At 39.4% G+C, this 26176-nt stretch overlaps 1 protein-coding gene across 3 annotated transcripts in view; it reads left to right on the top strand.

Moving 5' to 3' along the window:
* Nucleotides 1-26176, top strand: part of MAN1A2 (mannosidase alpha class 1A member 2) — a 148862-nt gene that overhangs the window by 73214 nt on the left and 49472 nt on the right. For all 3 annotated transcript variants that reach the window (XM_050893951.1, XM_050893958.1, XM_050893964.1), the window contains exons 6-8: nucleotides 19232-19326; nucleotides 21943-22066; nucleotides 22495-22588. In XM_050893951.1, the coding sequence (XP_050749908.1) occupies nucleotides 19232-19326; nucleotides 21943-22066; nucleotides 22495-22588 (313 nt within the window). The remainder of the gene's footprint in view (nucleotides 1-19231; nucleotides 19327-21942; nucleotides 22067-22494; nucleotides 22589-26176) is intronic.

The raw sequence follows: 26176 nt of genomic DNA, 5'->3' as shown, positions 1-26176 counted from the left end.
AAATGCTTAATGAAAGAGTATCATGTATACACAGAGATCAGAACAAGATAAAGCACTTGCATTTCACAAAAAAAGGAAGCTATTGCAGGTTACACTTTTATTATTAGAATGGAGCTGTCTGTTCATACAGTCTTTTAAAGTCTCTTTCCAGGGAGGTTCCTCTGTTACCTGGAAATCAGCCATATTGTATAGCTCTGGAATTCTTTCATCTCCCATGGTGTCTATCCAGTTCTCTGATTTAAGATTTTGTTCAACATCAGTCATGTTTGGTGCTTGCTTTTTCTCTGGTTAACATGAGGTTTTCTCTTCACTGTGTGTGTTCGTATTGGTAAATTCTTGTTTCAACACATTATCTAATTGGTCTTTATTGGGTGTATGGTTGATTATATGTTCTTCCACTTCTCTGTCACATTTGTGGATCTGGGTCTTTTTGGGCATCAGGGTAGCTGATACTGATTTCTGAGGGAGGACAGGAGGGCTGCTTTGTAAAATCACTGCCTGTCCAAAACACTCTCAACTCCTGGTGCAAAAAAGCAACAACCAGGCAAGCAGGAAGAATGAATGGCACCAAGTAGAAAAGAGCTGGCTGATCTTTCTGTGTTAATGCTGAAACAGTAAAGCTTGCCAACAGACCGCAGCTATAAGCTGCAGTAGAAGTTACAAAATAGATCCACGATAAGTGCGCCTGAATGTCAAATCTGTGAGAGTAGGCTACCAGGAGACAGGAATTACAGTGTCCTCGAGGCCTAGGACAGTAAAAGGTCTGTCAGAACCTGATGTAGGGTACCACACTGGAATCTTCAGTAACAATGGGGTTTTCTCGTGGTGTGCTGAATCAAGTGGTCCGAGAGCTGTAATTTCCATTATGCTGTTCCCACACCTGGTTAGTGAAGGAGCAGTAAGTACAAACAAGACATCATAGACCAACAATGCCAGCAGAAACAAGCTGCAGTTCTTCATATTGGCTATTTGAACTTCTTTGAGCTTGTAAAGGCAGATGGAGATTCCTAGAGCATCTTGCAGGATCCAGGCCCATTGTTCCTCATTTCTGAAGACCATCCAAAAGACAGCAGTGAAGATGCTGAACCCTGCTAGGAGCAGTTTCTTCACTTCCAAGCCTTTGTGAAGACACTGTAAATGAACTTTCTGCTCTCCAAATGGGAGTTTGTTCAAGGAAGGAGACAGCCAGCTGTAGAGCCCAAGTGGTGCATATATGCAGAATAATCCTGTAATTAAACACACTAAATGATCATGGGAGCAATAAAGCATAAGCAAGATAAAGAACAATGTTGCTATGTTTTCGCAAATGAAGCGGATACCAGAGTTGATTGCTGTATGTTCAAAATCTTCTGGTTTTTTTACAGTTGTATTTGATGAATTGCTGTCGTTTCTCCTCTATGGCTCCTGTCCAATAGCCTCCAGTGGTGACTATACCCACTGCTAGAATGAATGTGATACTCATATTACATGCCAAATGTCTGTCCAGCTTCTTGAAGAACAGATAGGTAAAGTCCAAATTTTTGAGCAAATCTACAGGAATAGTAATCTCTTCACAGTGATCCCAATCATAGGCATGTCCACTGTCTCTGGATACTGTGGCATCTCCCGAGGGTTAATAATCCTTGAGTACCATTTATTCCCTGGAACCTGGAGCTCTCAAAGAAGTTGCAGTTGCCCTTTCTCTCTGAGGCAATTCTAGTGATGAGGGCCCTGCTGTCACCATTGTCCTCACCAAAGAAGGAAGGAAGACAACATAAAGCTGAGAAGGTGAATTTCTGATGGGGCTAGAACCAGCAAGGTTGGCTATCCCTGCTCTTCAGGAAGCATCCCCAGTGAGAAGGGACTTGGAAGCAGTAATCGCTGGGGTAACTTTGAGTCCAATTTGCTGAGTCAGCATGTGCACAAGAAGTAAGAGCAGCAGGAGCAGAAGAGGCAGTGCCACTATCTTCGAGGTATTCTCCGTGCTGTGGGATCTCTTCTTACTCATTCCTTGCTTCAAGAAAGTTTCTGTCTTTGCAGAGTGACTAGGCATACTTACTTGTTAGATAGCAAGTCCTAGCCAAGCAGAAATGTGCCCCATCAGCTGATCGTTAGTTACCTGCATCTACCCGAGGAAGGAATCTCCTGCCTTCTGTGTGCCAAGTCTGCCCCTTCCCCATGGCTACAGGCCCATCCTTATCTGTGACACTGCATGGCTCACCATCGTGGCAAGCCCTCATTGCCATGGACACCTTCTGGGGCTTGGTGTCACCTGGGGGGTTGGTAAACTCCTTCAAATAGCAGCTTTTTCTTGTAGTGACTCCTTCCTCCTTCCCATGGCTGTGTGAATTGGAAGATGAAGTCCTTTGGTATTAGACTTTCACTAATACATCTTATTTCCATTTGTAGTACCTTCATAAACTTTCAGCCTTGGTTAAGCCTTTTGATGTTTCCCGTGTGTGTTCCCAGCATGCTTTATTTTCTGCTCTCTTGTCTGTGTGTGTGTGTTAGGAGTTGAGCGAGATCCTGTGTATACTGAGAGCTTGAAACAAAATCCTGTAACGTTGAGAGGAAGTACCTGGAGCAAGCATATCCAGGTGCTTGCTTGGAGCATCCATGTCTCCAGGTAGGAGAAGGCAGGATGCAAAATGCAGATCATTGTCAGGAGGCTGAAGAGATGTAGTTAACCCAGACTAAGAGAGTCAGAGGAACATGGTGTTACATGGATTTCTTTTGTTTCACTGCAGACTTTCTTTCAGGTACCTAGATTTTATTGAAATTAAGATGGATCCTTTAAATGTGTGGGTTTTCCCTGTCTTTCTGAGCTTTGCCTTTGGGAAGCTCGTTTCTTTCAACCTGAATAACTCAGGGCAGTTGAGAACATATTTAACTGAAATTTTGATTTGAATGATTTTTAAATGTGACATCACTTTTTGTAGTTGATGTTTGGCATAACTTAATTCTGTCTTTCTGTATAGATGAGGGCTTTATTTACATGTTTTTGTAGTATTTCTTCTTTAATGCTTGTTTCAGTGGGTAAGCCCTTTTTTTTTTTTTCCCCCCCGATCCTCAAGAAATTATTGCTTGTTTTGATATGCTTGCTCTGTGGGTTTTTTTAATTGTGTCACAGGCTCTAGAATGCATCTTCTAAGGTTGTTGTTTTGACTATGGGTTTCCCCCAAAGAAGCGTGTGTGCTGACTGTGTAACAGGGCCACAGCCACTCCTCTGTTCCAGATCTGAGATGGTAGGTCACAGGGTGCTTAGGAAGTATTGCTCTGTCCTGCAAATGCATGAAATGCAAACCCAGCCAAAGGGGAGACCACAGGGGAAGAGCTAGTCATCACTCATACCTTCTGTGCAGGAGACTTGTCAGGTGTGTGTGTGTCTAACACCTATCTTTATACACACCCAGGATGAACCTTTTATTCTTAATCTTTTCTGTAAAATGATACTAAGTATGTGTCCCGTGAATGTTCATTCATGAAGGTTTACAGTATTCTTGTAAGAGTATGTGTTGTGCTAATTTCAGACATCAATAATTGCGTAGTGGATAGACTTAAGGATAAAAATACTGGAGGTATTCACTGGATTTGGGGTGCTTCAGTGAACAGAAGTATGACTGTACCTTTTCTCAGCAATTAGCACTCTGAGAGCTTATGGCCCTCATTTACAAATTAGACTCCTTTAAAGCTTCTGAAAATTCAGCACATTTTCTGAAGCAAGAGAGAGCAGAAAAAGGAATGCCGTAGCTAGTGGTGGTCTCTGAAAACTCAGATTTAGCTCTCTTGACTAGTGTCTTATAGGCGGTCTGTAATAAAACCAAACATCGAGTTCATGGCTTTTGGGTTCCTCCCCACAAAAGTTCAGCTGTAGCTGTTTGCAGCAGGATTCAGGGGTTGTTTCCAGTTTTTGTGTATGTTCTGATTTGTAAAGCAAGTCACTGAGAATTAGGATTAGTAAGTGATACTTACATGCTTTGCCTAGAACTCATTTATTAGCAGTCCATAAAGAGATTCGTAAGGTGTGCAGGAGTAACCCCATCTTGCCTTTAGAGTAACTAAGCATCTTATCTGGTATGAACAGCATTTGTCTGTGGAGAGAGTGCACAAGCTACCTGTTGAGTGCTTGCTTTTTTTCATGAAGTAGAGCTTCACAAATCATTAAAACTCCTGGTGTGACTGGTGGTGGCAAATAAAATATTCCTGCTAGCAATAATGCATGGAATGACAGAAGCCTGGAGGTGGATAGAGGGTCAGTTGTTGTGCAGCATATGTGGCTGTGCTTGAGAAACGGCATCAAAAAGGAAAACAAAGTGAATACTATTCTAATGGCTGTTGTGTGATAGTGGCAGGAGGACACTTACACCATTATGACAAAGTGTTCTTGTCTGCTGCTGATTTATTAATACAATAAAAAGGATAGCTTATTGTTTTATTTTTGTTGAACAAAGTTATTTATGGTGTTTGCAATATAAAAAAAGATTAATGATTTACTGTGTTTACCTTTACCAGCCTTAGATATAAAGCAGTTCCTTTACATGATTGTCTTTCTCATCTTTATAAACACCATCAAAATGACATATCTTTCTGGGCAAGATAATATAATTCGCATGGATAAATCCAGCCTGAAATCTGTCATTTAAAATAGAGAGCAAGGGCTGTTAAGTACCTGGTACTCTATTAACAGATAAACTAATCCTTTCCAGGAAACTTGACAGGAAGCATCTCTTCTGTTCAGGAAGACTCCTTAGTAAAATTATGTTATGTATGCCAATGGATATCCCAACAACTGACCTAAATACATAAAGTATAGATCTTTAAGCAAGACAATGTATTTTGTGAACTGGTATCAGAGAAGTCTTGACTGTACCTATGAAGGGGCTTATCTAAATTAAGTTTTCAGAGGTTTAAAATCTTGGAAGAGATAACAGCATTGTGTACGTCCTGTCCAATGAAGATGAGATTTCAGTTTGTTGCCAGGAGATGAGCTGCTTATTCATAAGTGGTTGTGACAGCTCACTGGTCTCTACACAGCCTGGAAAAAAAAAAAAATCTTTTTTTCTTGAATTTTAAAGCATTGTCACATATTGGGTATTGCCACTGCTCGCTGCAGTGCAGATTGTAATCCTTGTGCAGTTTCTGTTTACCAGGCTTGTAGTAAACATTTTCTTGAGTGGCAAATGACAGTTAGCCCAATTTATTGCTGCATCTTGGTACCACGCTGCACCCGAAGAGGAGAAAAGGAAGGGGAAACTGACTTCACTGCAATTTTGTTTCCTCTACTCTAAGTCTGATTGGAAATAGGTTTGCCTGTTGGTATAACATGCTTTAAAATAGTGTAAATAAAGGACAAGCTCTTTTAGCAATGGAAAAGACAATAACTATGCAGTGATAGCCGCTCTTAAAACTCACTCTTTGGTCATGTTCCTGTAGAGGGCTATAAAAGCTAAGAATGAATAGTTCATTTGTAATTACTTGCATGCCATGTATCTCCTGATGACCATGTCTATTAGTTTTTGGCGCTCTCTTCAGTAGTTTAACAGTCATACTGATGCTGATGGGCGCCAGTGACAGCAAGCACAGTATCTTACCTGTTATTTTTCCAGACATTCATTTATTGGCATTGCTGTTGACACAGTAACACATTAATTTCTACCCACTGAGTTTTCCTGTGTTCTTTCCTCCTAAGTTAGCATCTACACTGAGGGTTTTCATGCTTGATCTGATCCAGAGAGGGAGTATGGCATTCTCTTTTGTCAACTGAAAACAGTTCTTCCAGCAGGATTTTTTTCTACTTTAAAACAAAACAAAAATACGACTCTGGACATGATAGCGCTTTAAAACCAGGCATCTTTGGCTGGTTTTGCCTTTTGGAACCTTTTTTCATTCAGTGCTAACTGTTATGTTTTCCTCCTAAAAAGGAGTTTGAATATTAAAAACTGTTTAGACAAGAACAGGTACTGTGAGAGAAAAATAAATGTCACTGCTAAGCAAAAACACTAAAAACTAGCAAAAATATTAACAAAAATCATGTTGCCTCTAGTGATGTGTGCATATATCACATGATAAAGATGGTGAACTCTTCTAGTCTGTTAGGAATCAAGAGGATGCTGTCTGCAGTAGTATTGTGTTACCATTTATGAATTGGATAATCAGCAAACAAATCTTTAAAGAAATAACCAAGAAGCTCTCTAGCCTATTAACGTTAATTTTTTAAATTCAAAATATAAAATTGCAGATGCCTAAACCAGAAGAACACAACTATGTCCATGTTCAGAAAAGATCCTTTAAGGTGATCTAGGTATCTGAGAGCCAATTAGTTTGATTTCAGTCCTCCTCCCCATCCCAGAAATTCACTTAATGGAAAATAAGAGATCATCAGTATAGTAGTGACTTGACAATAGAAGTATTCTCATAAGAATTGATAGCTGACTGTAGATTTGCTCATGTTGAGATGGCAAATAAATAGCAAACTCCAGAGAAATCTAATCAATTGTTCAACTTGGCCTGTATAAATTAAATCCGTTTTAATGTTGCCAAAGGTGTAGTTGCAGGCTGCAAGTTATAAGAACAACAAACAACCCATGTTGGCCAGACCAGCATGGGAACAGAATAAGGGAAGGTGTTTTGAGTAGCTGTGGCTTTGAAGAGTATGTGGAACTCACAAAAGGCAAGCAGCTCAGTTTGAACTTTTGGTATGAAATCCTGTGGCAAGAGACCTATGAGCATTTGCATTTATAAATAGGAGTTTTGCATATGAGGAGGAATTTATTTCTAAGTAATTAATAAAGGGCCACTGTTGGTATGCTGCAAACTTCTTGGTAATCATGTTCTTAAAAGGATGTGTAAAAACAGCAGAAGTGGTAGAAAAATCATGAAAAGGTAGAGGATAGTTATGCCTCCTGGACACATGAATAGTCAGTGTGTGGTATGTGACTCAGTCCAGATATCTCTCTGGAAGAAATGTTTCACTTAAATACTGCTTATTGATGTAATTATAAAGGTAGCTTGGTAATTATGCTTTATTTTATACAGATGATCAAATTGTTGCTCTGAGCCTTTTTGATTTTTGTTTGCATGGCATAAAAGAAGAAAACTTTTGTCTTATATTTCTGGCTCTAAGATCTATAAATTATGTGGCAGGAGTTTAGGCTATTTATCTCAACATTTTTCAAAATAAATGTCTGGTTTTTGAAGTGCCTTGCAGAATTTATGCAACTATGAAGATTCGGTGCTTACTAATAGCTTTTGTTTGCCAACTAATTTTCTGTCAGAACTTGGTCCTAATATATATATTAACTGTAGATAAGCTAAATATGTCTGAAGCTGCGAAAACAAGCCAGTACATCTGTTTTAAAAAAACGCCCACAAAACACTATTTACTCACTTTCATCAGGTGCAATGTAATGTATTTTGCATCTGACATTGTGTAAAGCATATGTTTTTGAAGATGTAAAAGCTATGTGATTTTTTTTAATTATTTTTTTTTCTAGACTGTCTGACTTTTGCATTGTAATCTGTCACATCCTACCAATGGGAGGATGGTGCACATAGTGTGAAACAATATGGAATTTCAGCTCTGTTTAACTTTTTTTGTGAAGGCAAATACAGTCTAAAGGGGACTGAGTCATTTCTGGCAAAGTCTAAAGGGGAAATCAAGATTAATTTAAAATGGAAAGCTTGGCAGCACATTCAAGAGAAACAGGAGACAGGAATAACTAAGAAAGTAGAAATTGATACAATGTAAGCACAGAGCTGAAGGACAAAAAAGATGACATGGCAGAGAAAAATATATGGGAAACTAAGGAGATATTTGACATGAGTGGAGAATGCATTAGGAGCAGGTGTTACCCAAAAAAAGCCAGTGTCAAGAAATATTAATAATCTGAGAAGGTAGATAATTTTTATTGCACAAAAAGGATTCTCATAAGACTTGTATGTATAGCACGAACAGCTCAATTACTTGACTTCAGAACCATTTCTTAGGGTTCCTAATACAGATTTTCTGTCTTAAAAACCACAGAAAGACTAGATCATGAGTTGGGTTGGGACCTTCAGGAACACAATGCAGTCTGTTACTCAACTCGGTAGAATAACTGGTAGTACGAAAATACCAAAGATCACTGATTAATAAACACCCCCCCGCCCAAGATTCATTTTTACCCTTTGCCTGGATGTGTTTGGCTACAAAGGCATGTTAAGAGGCTGATATATTAGGGTCAATTCTAGGTCGTAAGAATATGTTCTGGAGATGGGAAGGCGTTCTTCCCCTGTCAGATTCCCCAAGATGTTTCTCATACTCCTGTTCCTTACAACTACGCTCTTGGCACTCCCTCCATGGTTCCTTGTTATGTCTTGTCTGCTTTCACCCTCCATTCATTCCCTGTCCTTCCTCCTGATGCCTTTTGTTTCTTCCCTTCAGCTCCTATTCGTGCTCTCTTCTTTTAACACCTTCTACCTGGCACTTCACCTTGTATGAGGTGGGGGACTGGAAGCCCTGTCTTTTACCACTTCTGCTTCCCTGCTGGCAAAGCTCTGTACTGATCTTCTGTCCATTGATGGCTCTTTTGTTTGGTTTCCTGATGGCCATTCAGATTCATTTTTCTCCCTTCTCTTTCTCCACACTCCTTAAATCAATCTTTCTTGCTGCCAGCAACTAGTGGGAGACCATTTAAGCCAGATGCCAGACATTGTCTGTGCTCTCACATCTGGTTCCCTGTGCTACAGTAGCTCCACAGCAAGAAGGAATCATCTTAAAAGAGAGCCTTTTAAAAGCCCACGTACATCCTTAGAGCATGCTTAGGCATGAGTGATTGTGATTGGTATGTTGTGCAAATTCAAGATGATTGCTTCTAGTCCTGAGACAATTTATTTACGAAGGTAACTAGTCTGGCAGGTTAATACTGGTTGTGCAGGTAAACGTACAGTGAAGAAGTCAGAGATATGAAAAGCAGAAAAGATAAAGCACAAAAACTGCCTAGGCTGAAAGGAACTTTCTAATAATAATAATAGAAGAGAAAATTAACTCAAGACTGCCATGGGTTTTGGCTCAGTTCAGCAGGATGAGAAACAGTGTGTTATATCTTCCTGGAGTGATCAGATCGAGGAGGCATTTATATGCCAGATTTTCATCGCATTTATTCTGAATTTTAAGTGATCTGTGATGTTGACTGACTGGTGTAAAGTGCCTCAGATTTGAAGGCCCTTTAAAAATGGAGAATGTATAACTTTTCTACTCAGATATGCATGAAACCCGTGCCAAGGAAGCTGATACAGCTATTGAAGTGAACGGAAATTATGCAGTTTAATTGAGCAATTATTAGCCAGTGCCAGGTAGTTTAAATGTGATTAGCTGGTTGTCCAGTGCATGCCAAATTTTTAGGTTTAGATCTTCTAGAGCAAAAATTTCAAATATTTCTAATAAGCTAATATATGCACAAACTTTCTCATGTGGATTTTTCAAAAATATCAATAGTGTGAAACCAATGAATATTTCATTAGATCCTAAGATGCCTCAGTCAACAGTAACTAGATTCCTCACGTCTGTTGTCCAGGAAAAGAGCTTTGGAAAACTTTAGTAAAAGATAAAGATAGTATCACTTAAGAATTCTGTTTGCAAATCTTTCCTTGTGATAGTAGAATACCACCATAGTATTTATTATCTTATATCTAAGCAGCAGCATTTGAACATATAATTGCTAATTTGTAAAACGTAAATAGGGAAAGTTGTAGTCAACCAGATAATATCTGTCTTATCTGCATTTAACTGATGCAGTTTAAGTATTTTTCTGTGTTTTTTTCTGCTCATTTGTAGACTGTAGCTGAACAATATGATCAGATAAGCATTTTAATGCTTTTCAGTACAACTCTAACTTAGAAGCTACCACTAGGATAGTTTTCCTAGGTTGTCGAGTCCATCCAGATCAGTTGATATGATGGGGTAGTTTCTTGCCTTCTCTTTTGCTAGTGCTTTACCTGTCCCTGTATTCAGTATTCAAAAAAAACATGACCTTTGTTTTCATCTCAGAACAGTCTAGAGCCTCTAGGAAAGAGGAGGTCTGGCGACTTGGGTGTATGAATGGACCTGTACAGTCCTGAGGGCTTTACTGAGCTTTTTGTTTCGGAAGTAGAATGCAGAGCACAGTTGCAGCTTTTTCCTTGAAGTCAGGATAATTCTGACACACTGCATTAGAAATTGTTTACAAGCTGAATCTCTGAATCACCAGACAGAGATACTAAGGATAGCTAGGCTTGTGTAGCCATGATTTTTAGATCAGAGGCAACAGTTACATCACCTAATTTCATGCATCATCTGAAACCAGACAGCCTTTCTTGCCTTCCTGCCATTCTTTCAAATTGTTGAGAAAAGCAATATTTCAGGGAGGCATCCAGTGTGATTTTTCTTTTATAAAAGTATTTGTAGAAGTCTTATGTGCGGTGTTACTGGCTAAAGAAAATGTCAGCCTAGTCTGCATGTTTTGAAAACTAAGGGAGTTTCAGGAAAATCTCTTTACAAAGGCATTTTTCTTTTAGTGCAAAAACCCTAGTTTAACTTTAGAAGCCTTTAAAGGGAAGAGAGGCCTGGTTCAGAATGGGTGCAGGAGGAGGCAGTCATAAATGTTCACGGATGTTGACTTTTTGAGTTTGCTGAATTGGTAATGGTTTTTTTTGTTTTGGTATGGGTTTGTTTTTGGGTTGGTTTTTTTTTTGAGAAGGAACATTTCATGAAGCATGTATTGGCTCGTGAAATGAGTAAATCAGCAAGTTATGTAGTATTTATGGATGAAGTACTATCTGCTTTATCCTGTTGTTCTTGAGAGACCAGAATTCTCATAGCACAGGAGGACTCTGCAGCAACAGTTGCATGAACAGAAGTAACCGGTCCTGGACTTCCATCAGGGTGAATTTGGCAGTGTTTTAAAACTTTGGAGACTGTTAGAATTAAGGAATTAAGCCCAGTTTCTTTCTCTCTGCCTGTGTAAATCTTCTGTGTGTAACAGCTGCATGCCTTACAGAAGTGTGGTAGCTTAAAAGCCTAAGGTTTAAATGGGTATCATTGGGCTCCAATGCTAATGCACAAGATGAATGGCATCACCCTTAGATCACTCCTACCTTCAAAAAGGGCAAGAAGGAGGACCCAGAGAACTACTGGCCAGTCAGCCTTACGTCAATTCCTGGGAAAGTGATGGAGCAACTAATCTTGGAAAACTATTCCCTCGCCCATGAACAACAAGGTGATTGGGTGTAGCCAGCATGGATTCACAAAGGAGAAGTCATGCTCAACCAACCCTGATAACCTATGATGAAATGACTGGCTTGGGAGATGAAGAGAGGGCAGTGGATATTGTCTACCTAGACTTCGGTAAGGCTTTCGGCACTGTCTCCCATAAGATCCTCACAAAGAAGCTGGTGAAGTATGGGCTGGATGAGCAGACAGTGACATGGATTGAAAACTGGCTGAGCGGCCAAGCCCAGAGGGTGATGATCAGTGGTGCAAAATGTAGTTGGAGGCCAGTAACTAGTGGTGTACCCCAGGTATCAATACTGGGTCCAATCCTGTTCAACATCTTCATTAATGATCTGGATGATGGGACAGAATATACCCTCAGCAAGTTTGCTGATGACACAAAACTGGGAGGAGTGGTTGATATGCCAGAGCATTGTGCTGCTGCCCAGAGGGACCTCAGCAGGCTGGAGAAATGGGCTGACAGGAGCCTTATGCAGTTCAATGAAGGCAAGTGCAGAGTCCTGCACCTGGGGAGGAACAACCCAATGCACCAATATATGCTGGAGGCCAACCATCTGGAAAGCAGCTTTGCAGAAAAGTGGTGGACACCAAGTTGACCGTGAGCCAGCAATGTGCCCTTGCTGCAAATAAAGTGAATGGTATCCTGGGCTGCATTAGGAGGAGTGTTGCCAGCAGGTCAAGGGAGGAGATTGTTCCCATTTATTCAGCACTGGTGCGGCCACACACGGAGTGCTGTGTCCAGTTCTGGGTTCCCTAGTACAAGAGACATGGACATCCTGGAGAGAGTCCATCAAAGGGCCACAAAGATGGTTAAGGGACTGGGGTATCTCTCATCTGAGGAAAGGCTGAAAGAGCTGGGATTGTTCAGCCTGGAGAAGAGGAGGCTTGGGGGGGATCTCATCAGTGTGTACAAATATCTGAAGGGAGGAAGCAAAGCAAGCAGAGCCAATTGACACCATAGCCATTTTAAGTTGACACCATAGTCCAGATTCAAGTTGATTCCTGTTTTTTTAACTCTGATCTTAGACTGCTGAGATGGGTTTAGATTTTTCATTTCCATATTAATTTTTTTCTGTCATAGAGAAAGTGATATAAATTCACAGAACATCCCTTTGCAGGATAACTCTTCTCTTGTTTAAAGACTTTCAGTCTTTTAGAAATGCTGAGTGTTGTACCTTGGTAATCATTACAGCTCACCAAAGACAGCAAAAGTACCTTAGCTATGGCATTGTCTTTACAGTATCTGCAAATATTCCTTCCTTGAACATCTGCTATGACTCGAGACCTATAATGCTGAAGAGGTCCTGTTGTATTTATGTAATTCTACATCATTTCACCACTGTAGGTGGTGTAGTTTGTAGCTGCCTTGCTAAATCTCACATGAACATGGATTTACATTCTGCAGGACCAATTCTAGATGTGGCATACCTCTTCAATCATCACTCACAAACATCTATAAAATACAGCTGAAGTGCTCTCCCACTCTCAATTCATACTGTGGTAGCTGAAATGTTACCAGAATCTTATTGCATCTCCCTCATCTCACAAGATGCCTTTGTAATTAAATCCGTGGAATTTATTAGAAACAAATATATAAAGAGGGAGTAATTTCTTCATTTCTTGGTAGCAGGATGGCCCCCACTTGCAGTGGGGAATGCCCTAGGAACACTGTAAAACCCAGGAGTTCCCAGTCTTGAAGGGGGAAAGTATATTAGAACTTACAGCTGTTCATCTGGCATGCAGACATCTTCCTATGCAGTAAGGCTTATATATAAATACGCAACAAAACAGCAATGCTTATTAAGCTAGTTATCTTTTTTTATGACAATGCTGCTTCATTTTCAGCAGTGAATGACACCTTGAGCCTCTATCTCTACTCATGCAGAAAGTCCTATCTGACAAGTTGAGCTTTAAACGGGTGATTAGCCACAACAGGGTGGTGAAGAGTTCACTGCTGCAGATTGAACTCAGAAGGTAGAAAGATAACTATTCTAGACTGGGCCAAGAAATACCAAATATTTTCCTCAAGGGTCTGAGTCTAGTATTGCTGTCAGATGCTCTGTTTTTTTTAATCTGCGTTCAGTAATTAGATAGGTCTGCCTCATCATCTTTGTGCTTAGTGTTCAAAGGAAACGTGTGTAGGATTTGGTGGTAATAGTAGTACTGATGGCGAGTACTACGTTTTTGTGGACTTGTGCAGTATATCTGTTTTGTCTGATGTTTTTTCAAGGATCAAAAGTTATCAAATCTACAGAACCAGCCACATTGCATGACCATGGATACTCACTAGTTAATAACTATCAGATTAAGCAGAAGTCTGGCATTTATTACTGTTTAAGAAGAATGACTCAAGGACTGATCTATGCACATAAATGAAAGAGATTCTTTATTTGTATAAAACATCTATAATCCCCCTCAGAGTTAGGAACAGAGGCCATTCGAGGCTGTTTGCCATTTATAGTGCTGGAAGGGAGCACCTAACAGCAGTGTTAGCATAATACAGTCTTCTAAGAGTTGCAGCCATGCATCTCAGCAGTCACTGGATACATCAATAAGGCTTTTGAAGAATCATCTTAATCTTTAAGGCCTTTTCTGCTGAATGTTTTGGCCTTACTTGGATTAATAGGCTCAGGAGAAAGCTTTCATATTGTGGGGTGGGTGGCAGGTTTGATATGTTAAGCATTAGTTTAATGGATGGAAATGATTCAGGCCCTCACAGCTTGTCTGCTGTACACACTAGTTTGAAGATACTGATTGATGTTTTCGTCTTAATGAGGGATCCACTTATCCGATTTGGGGTTTAGGTTTTGCTTTTTCTGCTAATTTTCACACTCTCCCCTTCTAGCTGTAAACAGCTTGATTTGTGTTTGATAGGGGGAAAAAATTCTTCCATTGCTTTACAGCATTTGCAGAAAGAAACATTAGTGTTCCAAAGGCCATGGAAATTGATGGATTTCGTGTATTAGATTTTGCTGTGTAAAATGGAAATACTCCAAATCTATGGTGGCTTCTGAAACTTTTCTGAAAAAATCTCCATATTTTGAGAATGGACAGAACAGCTACCCTGGGATTAATACACATTTACCTAGAACAGTATTTTTGCGTCTTCAAAACAGGATGTCTTGCTAGAGCTGCTATGGGGCCTTTACTTTAAGAAGACTGATCAGTTACCTCCACATCTTAAGGCCACTACATGGTAAATCCCGTAATTAATGCAAGTGTGAATGCACATTTGAAAAAAGATTGAGTTATCCTGCAGGAACAGCACTTCTTTGAGAGCTGTTGTCTTTGTGGTTTCTGTGACTCCCTCTCTGTTACAGAGTCCTATACTTTGAAGCTTGTGCTAGCGAAGAAACTTGAGGGTGGATGGTCTCCATGATTTATGCACCAGTTACAAAGGTGCTGTGTGAGCCTACAGAGTAGGTACAAGGCTCCAAGAGAGACAAAACACTTTCCTCTTACATGTATGGCATGTGCACAAGTCATTTGATTAATTGGCAATTGTGGTGGGTTGACCCTGGCTGGATGCCAGGTGCCCCACCAATGCTGCTCTATCCCTACCCCTCCTCAGCTGGACAGGGGAGAGAAAAAAAGTGTAATGAAAAGCTCATGGGTTGACATAAGGACAGGGAGAGATCACTCACCAATTACCATCATGGACAAAACGGACTCAACTCGGAGAAATTAGTTTAATTTATTACCAGTCAAATCAGAGTAGGATAATGAGAAATAAAACCAAATCTTAAAACGCTTTCCCCCCACCCTTCCCTTCTTCCCAGGCTCAACTTCACTCCTGATTTCTCTACCTCCTCCCCTCCCAGAGGCGCAGGGGGATGGGGAATGGGGGTTGCAGTCAGTTCATCACATGTTGTCTCTGCCGCTCCTTCCTCCTCAGGGGGAGGACTCCTCACACTCTTCCCCTGCTCCAGCATGGGGTCCCTCCCACGGGGATCAGCCCTCTACGAGCTTCTCCAACGTGAGTCCTTCCCACAGGCTGCAGTTCTTCACGAACTGCTCCAGCATGGGCCCCTTCCACAGGGTGCAGTCCTTCAGGAACAGACTGCTCCAGCGTGGGTCCCCCACAGGGTCACACGTCCTGCCAGCAAACCTGCTCCAGCGTGGGCTCCTCTCTCCACGGGTCCACAGGTCCTGCCAGGAGCCTGCTCCAGCGCAGGCTTCCCACAGGGTCACAGCCTCCTTTAGGCGCATCCACCTGCTCCGGCACGGGGTCCTCCATGGACTGCAGGTGGATATCTGCTCCACCATAGACCTCCATGGGCTGCGGGGGGACAGCCTGCCTCACCATGGTCTTCACCACAGGCTGCAGGGGAATCTCTGCTCTGGTGCTTGCGGCACCTCCTCCCTCTCCTTCTTCACTGACCTTGGTGTCTGCAGGGCTGTTTCTCTCACATATTCTCGCTCCTCTCTTCTGGCTGCCATTGTTGCACAGCAGGGTTTTTTTCCCCTTTCTTAAATACGTTATCCTAGAGGCGCTACCACCATCCCTGATGGGCTCAGCCTTGGAGCCGGCTGGCATTGGCCCTATTGGACATAGGGGAAGCTTCTGGCATCTTCTCACAGAAGCCACCCCTGTAGCCCCCCTGCTACCAAAACCTTGCCACACAAAGCTAGTACAGCAGTATGGCTGGAAGAGCAGTAAGGAAGCTGTGTAGTTCTGTTACTCTTCTGTTCCCTGGCAGAGTCAAATCATGTCAGTCTTCGTAGCTGCATGTGTTTGTATGGTGCATCTTTTAAAAGCTGTAGTGATGATTCTACAGCAATCACATTCGTGTTTCATTATTAGTTATCACCAACTTTTTCCTAATAACTAACTTTCCCTTGCTCCATTTTGGTGTTATTTTGTACTCTCTGTGTCCACGGAAAAAATTATTATTTCATTTTCCTTGTATTAGCCTTTTATATACTGAAAAGTCATTATCTTGTCCTCTCTTGAACATCTTTTCTCTGGACTAAATAACCCCAATTCTTTTACTGTTTCCTAATGAGCTCTATTTTCAAGGCATCCATTCACTGTTTGTTCTTCTCTGTTGTTTTTGCCTATATGTGTCTTGAAATGCATTGCCTGTCAACAGGGAACTGCCAAGGCTGAAATAGATTCTATCAGTTCAACCTGTTTTAAAAAAAATAAAAGTAAAAATACTTACTATATGATAAGTAACCATGTTATCTGATGCCAGCACATTATTTAAAAGCTGGAGCCTGAGGCATTTACCGTTGCTCTTAACAGTAAGTCTGAAACTTACTAAAAGAAGTCACTTTAATGAGCTCAGCAGAGTACTCTGGTCACATCTGCAGTCTCACATAAAAGGTATCTTATCCAGCACTGCTTGCTATGTTTCTTCCTTTTCCCTACATCTCTCCAAATATGCTCTTCTGGTCACTTTGCTCTGATAAAAACCTGTGCAGCTGTCTCCCAGTTCTCACTCCAGTCAGCATTGGTAAACACCGTATCAAGCACTAAGTGGTTTTGTTATCCAGAAGCAGCAGTAAGATAGGACTGAGATGGCAGTAGTAGAAAGTAAAGGCATGTCTTTAGTCAACTTTGTAAGTGTTTCCTTGCATTCAGTCTTGGATGAGAGGGATATAGGGAGGTAGAGTTTTACCTTCTGATGCTAAATCAGTGGTACATAGAGTCCTCAATACTACAGAGGTGACAGGAGGGCGCCTCTAATCACAGCAAGTTTTTGCAGGTCCTGCTAACATGGTTGTCTGAACTAGCAGTTACTGCTGCCACCCTGACGCTCTGATTGTTCACATGCTGAAATGGCTGGCGCGGTGATTGCATTGCTTTAACTGTCCTTGTCTAGATTCATGCACATTTAGATCAGCTCAACCTTTACTTCATACACTCTTACTAAAAACTGCTTCCAATATTATAGCTTGTTCCCCAAATATCATAGTACATTTCAAATTGATTAAAAGCTGGATAGCGGTATGTAGTTAGCCATTAAGAATATTTTTCTAGTGAGGATGTTTCTAGGGATGTTCTCCCATTGAATATTCTTACCCTAATATTTCAATATCTTTTATTAATGAATAACACAACAATGCACAGCGCTTTCAGAAGGTCCAGGATCCAGAAGCTGAAGCTAAACAAATTCATGCCACAAATGTCTTTCCGAACTATGTACCATTTAACTGGAAGTCATCATTCTCTTCTGGATTAGGTGTTGAAGCTTGTCTGCGCTGTAGAAGAATGCCCTTTAGATGACTCCCTATATATAGTTCTGTCTGGTCTTGACCCATCTACTACTTAAAAATGTAAAAGTTCAGCATGAATTTTTGATGTGTATTTATAGATGCAAATCAGGTAGTTTATATGTAACTGGGCCAAGACAGAGCTTTTGGTTCTCTTCAGGGTTTCTTTTTCCCCAGTTACCATAGACTCCACCTGTATTATACCTCTTACTTATACTGTGACTTCCTATTTTGACTTGGTCCTTTATTCAAGGTCAGAGTATTACCTGAATTTTACTACTAAATTTCTGCGTATTTTCTCAAAGACTGTCTCTTGTCAGTATCTTTGCTAAAAATCATTCAAGCCATATTGCCTCTGTTTTACTTCACAATTCTATTAAATCATAGTCTGAGGTATCCTCTTTTTCAGTTTAGACATATCCCATCTTGCAATTCATTTAAAGTACCTCTGTAAAGGTTCTTTTTCCTGGCTCATGGCTTTCAGATCTACCTCCATCTCTGCATACTCCACTGCATCAAATACAATTAGATGTCATCTTTAATATTCTTTTCTGGTTTATTTAATGTCTCACTAGTCATCTCCTCAAATATTAAGATACTGATCTTTTCCTACCTTCATGTGAAAAATGAGGATGTTCTTCATTGCTTATTTTTCGGCTACTTTTCAGCTTGCTTCTCCAGTGAGCATCTCTTCTGTTTTCCTCCGTAGACTTTACAAAAGGGAGAAATCCCTTCTATAAATCCAACAGAGCTGTCTTGTAGTCCTTCTTAAATCTCTTATTCGGCTCGGTTACAGAGTATTGGTCAGGTAGTTGATGATAATATTTCTATAGTATGTTCATGTTGCATAAGTTACTTTGGGGTATGGTAGCTCTCTTTGTTAAACGTTTGTGCAGTGCTTCAAACTGATGAATAATGTTATCTCCAAATTAAGAAGATACTTTTGCAGAAATATAGTGAATACTGACAATGAGTTAATTAAAATGTATTCTAGCAACTAGCTGGTAAAAACAGTTTTACGTCATGGGGATCTACCAAATATGTCTTCTTGGAAAAGATGCTTCCTATAGGCTTAGAAGAAGCTTTCTCCCAGTTGCTTGTTTAACTAATAAATATTAGGCTCTTAATAAGGCTATTACAGGTTTATGTTCCAACACTAGAAATAAAAGAGATTTTGTCCTGTCAGTAATTTCTATGAGTAATTAGACTTGAGAGGGAAGATTAAGCCTATAATTATTTTTCTTATGCGTTACTAGTGAAGGAAAAGCTACCAGAAATTGCGTATATATGGTTTTGCATAGAGAATGTTCATAGAAGAATAGGAACTCCATCTGCACTATATATATATATATATATAGTTAAAAAGAGATTGGAAGTTTGTAAAAGTTAAAATACTTGGGCGGGGTGGGGGAGTTGTCTCTGATTTTTAGCTACAAAATATAATGTATGATTTAAAGACTGCTTTAGAAAGCACTTGAAATTCCTAATATTGGTGGAGGGAGGTGGGAGGAGAACCGATATTCTTCTTTAATAGGAACCTAAGCACTATTGCTGGAGAGAATGGAAGGAAAGAAATGGAAATAACAAGTTTTCTGTTCGTGTTCAAATCTTAATGAAATTTACAAAGTGAACAAGTAAAAAATAAATGATAAGTTAATATATTTTTTTACAATGTAAAGCTTTTCTAATACAAAGAGGTGGGTGGGGCAAGGAAATTTCCATCTTTATAGTTCTTGGAGATAAATCAGACTTTGTAACTATTTGTAATTGATCCTGCTATCTTAGGTTTTCAAGATCAAAGCTGTGCAACTGGCAGGAAAACTTCTTCCAGCCTTCAACACACCTACGGGTATACCATGGGCAATGGTGAATCTGAAAAGGTAATGAATTTTTTTTTGTGGGGAAGTGTTCCTCCCGCTCCCTCCAACTTAAAATTAATAATGGCATATGTCACTTTTTCTTAGTAGTGGAACTGTAGAAGATGCAGACAAATTGGCATTCCTGGCACTTTAGAATAATTTTAATAAAGTTTGGAGCATTCTACCTCATTAACTGCAATAAACTGTGACCATGACTTTTTTTCTCCTGATTCTGCAATAAGAATTCAACATGCCATTGGAACATAACCAGTGTATTATGCCATGTATTGCCCTAGAGCTTAATCAATGGTTCTTTAGTCACTTAAAAACCTATTAAAAAACAAAATTGTTTGCAGGCCATGGTTGAACTTACTGAGTTTTATGTACTGTGTGAGCTGTATGTTACATTTAGAAGATGCTGATGGGACTCTGAAGATACTAATTCATTTTACAGCTCAGCTTAGGTATAAAGGCTAGTGTGCTGAAGTCCACTATGGTCCGTGGAGATGGAGAGGGTCTTTTAGATGGCTGTTCAGGTCAGACACTGAACTTAGATGGTCTGCATTGCCTTGTGGAAGAGAATTGCCTTGCCTAATTTACCTTGTATTGCTTGTTCAATGCTGGGATGTCCTTCAGATTTTGAGAGAGCGTTTTTGATGCAAGGCATTTTTTAAAATTTTTATTATGTTCTTAAACAGTAGCTGAATTGGGATGTATGTCTAGGTTGTGTGTACACTTAAGCAATTCGGGATAGTAAATAGAGAGTTTTTGAATTGTTTTAAATTGTTTTCCTTTTAGGAGAGGTATTTGTTGCGCCTTGTTAGACTGTGAAGAGGTTTAGGACCACTGAGAGCATTAGCCTTACGTGCCTTTTTGTGATCAGGAAAGGATCCTCACTTTGCTGTCACTCCTCGAGTGAAGACCATGGAGCTGTGGTTTGCCCTTCTGTTGGCGAAGGGCCTCAGCACCCTTGCCTGGTTTTCTCTGCTTTGCCTGGGCTGCACTTCCCCTCTGAGGCCATTTATTGGACCTATGTACAATTAATATTGTTGGGTTGAATTTCCCTACGGTCTTTCTGCATGGTATGATGGTTTACTCAGTCTTGTGTTCTTTCTGCAGTTTCATAGGGCTCGAAACTCCTCTGTGCATAAGTTAGTTTTTTATTTTTGCTTTGTTTAGCCCAAGCCTGCACCGTGATTCCAGTACGTTTGAAGGGCCCAGGTGCCCATACTCCTCAGGCAGCACAGGTGTCTGGTTCACTGGCTTGAGCAACATAGATGGCGAGGTTTAAGAAGCTGCAAGCAGTAGATGCACGGATACTTATCAGTAAAACACGGAGGCCGATCGCATAGGTTGGGTATCAGAGCAGAGTCAGAAAGGCAGGACCAGGGAGGAGGATTTGCAGTAGGCAGAGGGTAAAGGATTGAAGTGCCAGAAATTTCCTGCGTGCTGTTATTGTTTATGCATTTACTGTGTCAGTCTCTTGGGAACGTACAGAACCAGCCAGCATCATAGCAGAAAATAGTGGCTGACATGCCAGAGGGCAGTGACAGTAGCAAGTGTATATCACTTATCATGAGGCTGACATGCAGTAAAAGACAAGACCTGAAAGAAATATTTGGAGAATTATTGACTTGTGTTTTATTAGCTTTTGTATTCATAATGAAACGCTTAATTTTCTCTTTTTATGAGAGCTATACCAAAAAAACCCTGAGACAAGCTATGATTTTGTGTCTCTATGCTCTGTAAACAGTGGTTACTGTATTTTAAAAGGTATTGTTCTGTCTCAGATCAGAGCTACAAATACTGTTCCATAACCAACATTTTTCCCTTTACATTTCCTCTTTCTAATTTTTAATTTAAAAAATAAGACGACATTCCTAATTGATTGTAGTCATACTGATAACTGAAATCTTTTATGAGAGGAAGTAGAAGTAATGTCCAGGAAAATGTAGTTAACTTCAGAAATTAAAAGACTCGATCCTGAAAGGTGGTGAAAACTCCCAAATTAGATTACACCACAGGTAATGTAGGAGTTATGACTTAGCAAGATGGTATCTCTTAGAGTGCAAAAGATATGAGGTATGTGATACTTTCTGTTGATTCTTTATGTGAGCCTGAGGGAACTCATAATATTCTTCCTACAGGAAAAGTACTGTTTTCCTATGTAGATACAGATAGGGCCCACTCCCATCCTACTGGACTGTCTAATACTGACTTGAAGCACATCCCACACAAGTAAAGGGAACTCAGCAGATGTTTGACAGAACAAGGAAGCAAATTCTGCCACCTTCGGAAGTATACTTGTCTCATCTGATAATTGCTTTTGATTCATGTTCTTAGGAACATACAATGAATAAACAACAATCAAGATTGGGCCCAGTGTTGAGTCATTATATTTCTGTGACATCAAGATATTATATTTTAATCACAGGGCTTTTTGTTGGTGAGGTTATGGTATCTTTTTTCCAAAAAGACCCACTGATCAACCAAACAACTCCTGTAACCTTAAGTACAGGTTAATATTTTGCTGTTACTTGTTTAATTTGCTGTGGTGGTTGTTTATAGTGCTGTGCACAGTAATTCTGAATTTTCTGTTGTTTTCTCCCTTGTTTATGCGTATTTGTTGGAATTCAGCGGTGTGGGTCGAAACTGGGGCTGGGCTTCTGCTGGCAGCAGCATCCTTGCTGAGTTTGGTACTCTGCACATGGAATTTGTCCACCTCAGCTATTTGACAGGGGACCCTGTATACTACAACAAGGTGGGTCTCAAATTCAGTTTTTTATCATACAAATGTCTTTTATACTGTTTCATCATAAATTGCATTAAAGGGGAAGCACTTTCTATATGGAATTGTATTTGCATTCTTGGTAGCAGGTAAATTTTTTTATGCTTCTATTTCTGTTACCAAATAGGTGACTTTTTCAAGTAGAAATTTATGACAACACAAGCTTTCTTATTTGTTTCAGTATACATCTAAAAATCATAATTTTTAAACACATTTATGTGAGCAGTCCTTTAAAAACAAAAACGTACTAATCTGCAGGAGGCCCTCAAGAAAGCTTCTGCGTTCAGATTAAGAAAACTTACTACTAAAAAAAAAAGAAAAAGAAAAAAGATAAGATTTAACTATGTGCAGAGAGCAGATGAACGTTGTTAGTGGTGATCCTGATTCTTGATTTAATTTAGGTCATGCACATTCGGAAGTTACTTCAAAAAATGGATCGTCCTAATGGACTTTATCCAAATTATTTGAATCCAAGAACAGGCCGGTGGGGTCAGCGTAAGTATTCTTATTTTATTCATTCATAATTAAAACTCTACTTCTTACTTTGTTGCTGAGTTGGAGATCAGAAAAATTATTCTGTAGGGTATGAACAGCATTGCTTGAAAACATGCAATGTAGAAGGATTACTTAGACTTGAGATCTGAAACCAATTTTTGCCTGTCACTCTCTCTGAAGTCACACAGCTCAGTTTTTATGGTACTTTCTGAAAGCAGCTTCCTACCAAATCTGATGCCTATCCTTACTTTTATCAGTCAATAAAATCTTCAGTAATAAAGAATAAGGCTGTAAATAGTTTCCTCATTTTGATTTTGTTCTTGGTTTTGTTCTGCAAACTATCTGGTAAGTGGATTACTGTAAGGTAACATAGAAGTAATGCAGGTTTGTGCTGGTTAAATTTGAGCTCCTTCACCTGGTGTTAGGGACTGACATTTACAAACATCATTCTTCTACTTAGTGGCATGTGAAATGGCATGATGAACCTCCCTATAGATCCTGCTGGTATCAATGTGTGTCTCATTTTAAAAAAAAAAAAAAAAAAGGCTTTGGAATGAATAGAAAAAAATTTTTTTGTTGCTGACAATGTAAGTGGAGAGATAAAACACAAAGACGGAGGCACAAACATGATTCCTTTTCTTGAAGTGGTTCTTCCAAGAAAAGTTGAGTGGTTTAGTGCTTTCATAGTGGGTGTGATAAAAGAGGATCTTTTTCTTCAAGGTTTCTGTTCCTGTTTCTTTTATGAATGCAAGTTTATTTAGGAAAAAACCAAACGAGATGATCTATTTCTGTCGTGTTTGACATCATTGACAGGTTTCAGGGATTTCGATGGTTGGCTGTAAATATCCAGCAGAACATGTTCTGGCTTGCAAACTGAGAATTTGCTTCTGACTTTGAGTCTGGTATATGAGGGAAATGAATGCAGCTGTCATTGCAGTGACTGTGAAAAGAGTTGTCTAATCCCATTGTTAAGGCCAAAATTCTCTCCAAAGTGTCTAAGATCTTTGAGTAAATAGTGACACCTTCTGAGATGGACACATGGATTGATGAGAAATTCTTCAGACAAATTTAGGTTTAACAATGCATTCAGAAAAAAGAAAGTGAGCAAATACAAATATTCACTTATTATTTATTCAAAAGACAATTTTATATTGTTGTTCTGAAATAATTTTTTTTTATTGCTTTTATCTATTCCTATCCAATTGCTCCTGCTACTTTTATCAAAAGTAGTCTAATGTGGCATATCACCAGGATTCTTTAGGGGCTTTTTGTCAGTTGTAATAATAATGCTCAGAATTAGCAGCTCTTAGGAAGAAAATAATCCTGGTCAATCAGAATAAACATACAGTGAAAATTTTAACTTCGCAGAAGTTTGATGGAGGTCAAACATACTATTTAAATGAATTTTGAAAGATAATACATTTGGGACTGAAGTTTAGGATTACAAGCTGAGACTTAAGTTCTTAGAATAAAAAGAAAGACAACTTTATAGAGCCTTTAAATTTTCTGTGCTGCTCATTAGCCACAAACTTATTTCCTGGAATTTAGTGGTGGTTTGGGGGGGGTGTGGGGGTGTGTTTGAGCAAATAAGCTTCCAAATGCAGATACAGATGTTCTTGTAGTGTTTCTAAGATTTCCCCAATGCAAGAAGCATCTGTAAACCTATCTTGAAAAGTTTTATAGGAACAAGATAGCAAGAATTCCGAATTCTGTTTTTCCTTCCACAAACCAGGATGGAACGATGAGAAACTGTCTTTGTTGTATCCCTGATAGATCACTCCTCAGTGAATCTATTTGCAGAAATTTAAGAAGTTACAGTAAAGGTACAGATGCACTGAAACACTGGACATATGAGCTGGAACAGCTGAGGCTTAGACAGGAATTTTTCTTCTGATTCTCCTGCTGAGATTGTATCCTGCATCACAGAAGTCAGTTAAGTAAGGGTGATGCCTTCATGTGCTACATCTCGGTTCACTAGAGGACTCGTGTCAGAGTCCACGATACTGTTACTGACTTGAGTCACATCATTGGTATTAAGGGCAGGCAAGGCTTTTATGTCCTCCTCAGAAGGTATTTTCAAAGAGCATTGTGTTTGGCTTGTTATATATTTCAGTGCTGGAAAGAGGGAGACAATGGAAAGAGTACCAAAGCATAACTTTTCTTCTTTTGGCTTCTGGGAAAGCTGCCCTTTTCGTCTTTGCTGTGACCTTTAGTTTGATGCATCTTATCTTGTACAAAGTACTTTCTCCAGATAGTTTCTGAGAATTATTTCAGAACTCTTTATTTGCCTAGATACATGTAACTCTTGACTCTGACCTTTCTGGGTTTTTTGTTGGTTTTTTTTTTTCCTTCCTTTTAACATTTTTTTTTTTCCCTCCTCCTACTTTTTTGGCTCAATTCTAGTTAGGTTTTCTGTTAATCTGTACAGTGTTCCAATTAAGTCATGAGGGGTATGAAATAGATAAAATAAGTCTGCATAAATACATACATAAATACACTGTTGAAGAAATATGGGATTTAGCTGCAATATAGCATCATTCTAGTGGTGGGTACCTTTATTCAAACTAATAAAAATATCAGTGATGTACACATAGCAGTCAGACTAGTTAATGTTATTACTACCAGTTGATTATCTGGAGAGTATTAAACAAATTATATAATGGAAGAATAAATTTAGCTCAAATTTTCTCAGTAGTTATGTTTTGTCTTTATCTTTTTAATTTATTTTTTTAAAAGAAAAAAATTATATGATTTGAATAGAAGAAAGAAGATGCACTTCTGTGTTGTTTTTCTGTTTAATTTTGTTCTACCAGACTGATAGGTAAACTTGAATACTTAAAGACAATTCTTATTGCAAGACAGATTTGTGGAAGAAAAGAGAAGCCTCAGATATTTTTTGTGGCTTTGGTGTGGCCCCATACGACTGTAAGCTGGATGTATCTCTACTTGCAACAAGAAATTTGTGGAAAATTCTTGATACCTTCTGCCTTGATACAGTATTTTGATACCTTCCCAGAGGTATTTGCACAAGGAGCCTAGGCACATCCTCATTTTGTGTTTTTAACCAAAAAAACCCACAAGGATTGCATCTACTTTATTTGACTTGCAATCCCAAGTATTAAATGTTAGTGTGAGCAACTAATGTGCCTTTGAAATACCCCATTTAGAAATCTTTCCTTCCTTTTTGCTCCAGAGATGTGTGCAGTGAATTATTCTGCCATATAAGTAACTTCTTAGCACATATAAGGTGTCACAACATACTGCCTTTCTTTTTTTGAATCTCAGATTTTGCAGAATCTGAATGTCACGATGTCCATCAGAACTTTATATGAACTGGATATAATTCACAAATATGAAGCTTATATCTCAGCTGCTGGTGTTAGCAAATTAGAGTAATAAAATTCAGTGCTAGGCCTTATGGAAGGGGAAGGTGATACTTATTTGTTTACAGAGTCATTAAGCTAGCTGATTTTTACCGACTCTCATTTTCTCTTAAGTTTAATTCACTCATACTCACAGGTACCAAGACATGTCCAAGTTGTCTGGACTCAGAGAAAAAGGGACACTGCTATCCAGTCCTCTTCACAT

Source organism: Gymnogyps californianus, chromosome 1, assembly GCF_018139145.2.
Source record: "Gymnogyps californianus isolate 813 chromosome 1, ASM1813914v2, whole genome shotgun sequence".
Taxonomy (NCBI): domain Eukaryota; kingdom Metazoa; phylum Chordata; class Aves; order Accipitriformes; family Cathartidae; genus Gymnogyps; species Gymnogyps californianus.
Note: the sequence above shows the minus strand (reverse complement) of the source record. Positions and strands in the feature narration are given on the sequence as shown.